This window comes from Chrysochloris asiatica, unplaced genomic scaffold (genome assembly GCF_000296735.1).
Source record: "Chrysochloris asiatica unplaced genomic scaffold, ChrAsi1.0 scaffold00013, whole genome shotgun sequence".
NCBI lineage: Eukaryota > Metazoa > Chordata > Mammalia > Afrosoricida > Chrysochloridae > Chrysochloris > Chrysochloris asiatica.
This window is the reverse complement of record NW_006408531.1, coordinates 22,036,308-22,042,038: the sequence shown is the minus strand read 5'-3', so window position 1 is coordinate 22,042,038 and position 5,731 is coordinate 22,036,308. Positions and strand designations below refer to the sequence as shown.

At 35.3% G+C, this 5,731-nt stretch overlaps 1 protein-coding gene across 1 annotated transcript in view; it reads left to right on the top strand.

Moving 5' to 3' along the window:
- AKAP7 (A kinase (PRKA) anchor protein 7) overlaps nucleotides 1–5,731 on the top strand; it is a 183,812-nt gene that overhangs the window by 97,250 nt on the left and 80,831 nt on the right. Inside the window, exon 7 of the mRNA XM_006834726.1 lies at nucleotides 3,930–4,077. Coding sequence (XP_006834789.1) covers nucleotides 3,930–4,077 — 148 coding nt within the window. The remainder of the gene's footprint in view (nucleotides 1–3,929; nucleotides 4,078–5,731) is intronic.

Below are 5,731 nucleotides of genomic sequence, written 5' to 3'. Positions count from 1 at the left end.
TTGCATGTGATATTAATGATATTGTTAGATGATTTCCACATTTTATCACCTTTCTTTGGAATGAGCATAAATATGGATCTCTTCTAATCTGTTGACCATGTAGCTGTCTTCCAGATTTCTTAGGATAAATGAGTGAGCACTGCTTGTCCTACAAAAGTTTGAAGAAAGATTCTCATTTGAAAATGTTTGTTTTCATCTGTTAATTCACAGAAACTTATGTTTTGCCAGTGCTTTCAGTACAGCATGGACTTCTTCATTTACCATGGGTTCTTGATCATATGCTACCTCTTGAAATGTTTGAACATCAACCTTCCGCTTTTTGTACAGTGTATTCCTTCCATCTTCTTTTGATGTTTTCTGCATCTTTCAATATTTTGCCCATGGAATCCTTCAATATTGCAAGTCAGGGTTTGAATTTTTTCTTCAATTCTTTCAGCTTGAGAAATTCTGAGTGTTCTCAAGAACACTTTTGGTTTTCTAACTCCAGGTCTTTGCATGTTTTATTATAGCACTTTATGTTGCCATCTCATGTTGTCCTTTGACGTTTTCTGTTCAGCTCTTTTGCTTATTTTTTCCCCACTTGCTTTAGCTTTTGTATGCTCAAGAGCAAGTTTCAGAGTCTTTTCTGGCATCCATTTTGGTATTTTTCTTTTTTTCCTGTCTTTTTAAAGGCCTTCTGATTTCTTTCTGTATAATGTTCTTGATGTCATCCCGTAGCTCCTTTGGTCTTTGGACATTTGTGTCTAATGCATCAGATGTGTTCTTGAGATGGTTTCTAAATTCGGGTGGGATATATTCAAGGTCATATTTTGGTTCTGGTGGAATTGTTTTCATTGTCTTCAGCTTTAGCCTGAACTTCCATATGTGTAATTAATGGTCTTTCCCACAGGCTGCCCCTTGCCTTGTTTTGTCTAGCGATATTGCGCATTTTCACTGCCTCTTTCTATAGGTGTAGTCAATTTGATGTGTATTCCATCTGGTGAGGCACTCATGTGTAGTTAATATTTATGTTTAAAAATCGTGTTTGGAATGAATAAGTCGATCTTAAAAAATTCTATCATGTGAACTCCGGCATTATTTCTATCACCAAGGCCACTGATCCTTCCTCTTTGTTTCCAAAGTTCGCATTCCAATCACAAGTAATTATCAATGCATCTTGATTATATGTTTGATCAATTTCAGACTAAAGAAGTTGGTACAAACTTTCCAATTTCATCTTTGCTGGCTTTAGTGCTTCATGGGTAAATTTGAATAATAGTGGTATTAACTGGTGTTCCTTATAGGTATATGGATATTATCCTGTTACAGACAGCATAGTGCTTCAAGATATATCTTGAAGTGTTCCTTTTGACAATGAATGTGATGTCATTCCTCTTCAATTTGATGAACATAATATAGTGATCCATAAGCTTGTCTAAGTCAAAGTGGCCACACCAGTCCATTTCAGCTCACTAATGACGTAGGATATCTATCTTTATACATTCCATTTCATTCTACACATCTCATATTCTTAGATTTATACTTTGTATATTCCATGCTCAAATTATTAATGGATGTTTGCACTGTTGCTTTCATTTTAGTATAAGTAGTTCTTATAATTTAATAGGAAGGACCCTGATGGAATGAGAGAAAAATGTAGAATAAAACTCAAATTCTTCAAAAGTTCAGGCTTAATTGACCAGTTGAGAGTAGAAGACTGCCTGAGACTATTTGCCCTGAACTACTTCTGAATCTTGAACCAAAACTATCCCCTGAGGTCACTTTTTAGCAAAATAACAGATTGGCACACAAAATAAATGACATTCCTCTTGAATATGGTGTCCAATTAAAAACCATATGTGACACCAAAAAGTAAACATTTACTCTAAAGCAAACATGAGAAGATAAGTGAAAGCTAAGCTAGAATACTGGAAATGGAATAGCCAGATGTAATGCAAGAGCTTATTGACACACTGTTTGAAATGTAATAATAAGCCACTGGCAGTTCATTCAGAGATTATCAAATGACTGTGATTTTCACCAAGAACACAGTAAATGTTATTTAAAAATAGCCTGTCCTATCACCACTGTCCTGGTGTGGCACTATAAGATAATGCACTAGTCTGCAAGGTTGATTTAAACTGCAAGATCGGTGGTTCAAACCTACCAGCCACTCCTCGGAAACCCTATACAGGGTCACTATGAATCAGAACCGAACTTGAAGACACTTGACAACGACGACATCAACACTCTGATTTTGTGTCATGATTAGCCTCCCATGAGCCTCTAGGGTGTCCTCCAAACCTCACTCAGTACTCTGTGTGCCTCACTGGAGATTTAGCCCAGTCTCTCATGCCTTTTTCTCCCACCAACAGGGGAAGAAACATTTGGGGGTGCAAACAGGTATCTTTTTAAAAGTGTGAATTTTCAATAACAAAAGTACATATGTTGTATAACCTCACTTATATGAAATAACAAGAATAGGAAAGTGTATAGAAACATGAGTTTATTTGTGATTACCGGGGTGGGAGGGAGAGGGAAAAAGGAGTTATTATTGACTATGGGTGATGGTAAGGAGCTCTGGTAGCGCTGTGGTTACGAATCGGGCTGCAAACCTTCAGGTCAGCAGTTTGAAACTACCAGCTGTTCCACAGGAGAAAGATGAGACTTTCTGCTCCTGTAAAGATTTATAGCCTTGGAAACCCTGTACAGGGTCACTATGAGTTGGAATCGACTCCACGGCACACAACAATGAGTGATGGTTGACCAACATAATTAATGTCATTGATGTCACTAAATTGTACACCTGAATGTTTATTTTAAAAACTAAAATGTATATATGTGACTTATAATGTAGCAAACGCATATTAAAAAACAAAACAGACAAAAAATAAAAATATAGCATCAAAAATCTAATAAAAATTCAGACTAACATCTTCTTAGAAAACTGGAGAAAACATGATAGTCCTCTAAGATTTCTAATGTACAAATTATATTTTATTCATCAGTAATAAATGAAAATAAAACCCATTAAAAAATATTAAGTAGTCAAGGATAAAAAGTATGGTACCATCTGGAGTGATGAGGAAACAGGAAGACAAACCCTTGGGTGCATTGCTGGTGGGATTTTGTGCCGGTGCAGCCATTATGGAGAGCCAGTTGGAAATCTGTGTTAAAGCCTTAGAAATATATATTCATTCTGTTTTAGAAAATCAACTTCTATACATTTATTCTAAAGTCAGAATTGAGAACATGCCTGAAGATATGCCCAAGGATTGTTCACGATGTTTATATAATATTAAAAATGAGCAACAACCTAATGGTCCAAAGAAATTCCTGGGTAGTGCAAAATGATTCACGCACTCAGGTACTTGCCAAAAGGTTGGATGTTTGTGTCCACCCAGAGATATGTCGGAAGAAAAGTCTGGCAATCTGCTTCTGAAAAAATCAGCCATTGAAAATCCCATGGATCATGTAACCCATCCATGGAACTATGGTAAAACCCAGCCACGCAACCCAGTCATAGGGGACCAGTCATGGAACCCAGTCACTACTTGCACTGAAAGGAGGCATTTCTATAGCTCTCCTGTTTGAAATAAGAAGATTCACATCACTTAAAATAAATAAATAAATAAAAACCCACCCAATATTTCCATTGTTGTTGTTGATGGTTATTCTTTCTTTGATACCTGATGTTCTTGATGGCTTCTAAAGCTTCAAGAATATGAAGTTCTGAATACTGCTAGCATTAAACTCTTTAATGCTGATTTCTTTAAACAATGAATCCTGGGAGGCTGTAAAAAACAATTCTACAATAGTTTTACGGTGTGCATTTTCATGTGCCAGGAGACAGTATTGTGTATCAAAATGTATTATCAGGCACTAAGAAAGTGATATGCACATTAACTGGGAAATGGTTCATTGATGTGATTTTGTTTTGTCATTTCAAGGGAGTGAAACAAATAGACCCCAAATTATATGAAAAATTTATCAGTTACAGTTTTGGAGAAGAATTGTTATATCGTATAGACCTTTGTTCCATGGTGAAGAAAAAACAAAGCAATGGTTATTACCACTGTGAATCTTCAATTGAGATTGGTGAGTGGCAGTTAAGAAATTATTTATTTTCTTTATTTTGTATTTCTTTAGAATGACTTTATTTTTTTCAAATAGTTATATACAGAAATTGTGTATATTTTTGGCAAATACCATGTATGTGTTTCCCTCAGTGATATATTCTCTGACAATTATGTTTTGACTATGATGTAGTTAAGATTTTATAGAACATTGATTTTATTGCTTGGCGTTTTTGTACTTCTGTATTTTAGGCTAATTATAAGGAAGCCTTGAAATGTTGATTCAGAATTCATTTCAGTTTAATTTTATTTCATGAATGTGAAAAAAACATTTTCTCCTTGAAGGCCTTCAGGACGGTACCATGCCACACCAGTCATTGTCATGTTGGCTCCTTGTAATTAGGAATAGAATGAACCTGAACCAGACCACAAAGTTTCATTATGACAAGAGAAAGCACAGATGGCTGGCAAAGACTGAAGATTCATTCTTCACTTTCTTCCCTGAAGAAAACATGTTTCAAGGGAGAGTAAAGATTCACACATAAATGCTTGTACCATCTTATCAGCTCGATGGCATATGATGAGAGAAACTCAAACATCCCTAAGTTTCCAAGGGGAACGTGTATTTCAAAGTAGTCTACTATGTTTGTAATTCAAATTTATGATTCCAAAGCAAGCATTATTCTAATAAAATTGTAAACTTCATGACAACGTAATTTGTAGACATAAAGTTCTTGACAACCTGATTTGTATCTGAAAATACTCAAAGAAGAAAAATGTATTTTTCCAAATATTTGAAAGTCTTCAGTTGAGACAATTTCTTTCTACATCAGCTTGAAAAAATCTATGGAAAAGAAAACCTGAAAGAATCCTACTACTGAATTTTATTTAAGCATTTTAAAAATGCTCAAAAGGCACAATTTTACTTCCAAATAGCCCTTAAAGATCTTCAGACAAGCATTAAATCTGTGTGTTTTTTTTTTTTACCTTACAAAGATCTTAACTATCTTAAACAGAAGATATCTATCTGGTATGCCATTGAGTTTTATGTCTGAAACATTTCAAATCTGTTTTAAAGAGGATTTTCATGTTTTTAGAATCTCTGCAAGAGAGCTGTCTTTCATCCAAGTTTTGTTGAAGACCAAATAGTTCGACTTAGATTCGTTATAAATGGCAAATTTAAACCTTTTTTGTGTTAATGCAGATTTTGGCTAGCTTTCCATATCTTCTCTATAATTACTTTAGGCTAAACTTCAAGGAGAACTCTACTTCATTGCCTCCCACTCTTAATTTTTTTTTTTTTTTTGAAAGAGCAGTACTTGTACAGATTTTCATCTTCAGTGAAATCTTGTGGGAAAGATTATACAGTTTAGATCCTTTATCACCTTAATTGCCACTGATCAGCTCACCCCAATCACTCTGCTCAACCACTGAGTCCTTTTTTATTTTTATTGCTCTAGTCCAGCTTAATCTTTCCTTTCTCTTTATTCTAATCGCTTCTCTAGATCCTGCCATTCCTCCAGGTGTCTGTACCTCAGACTCTTGTCTAATTCAGAACAGTCTAATTTCTTTTCAGTTTTGGAGCTCTGGTAGCGTAGTGGTTACGAATCGGGCTGCGAACCTTAAGGTCAGCGGTTCGAAACTACCAGCTGCTCCGCGGGAGAAAGATGAGGCTT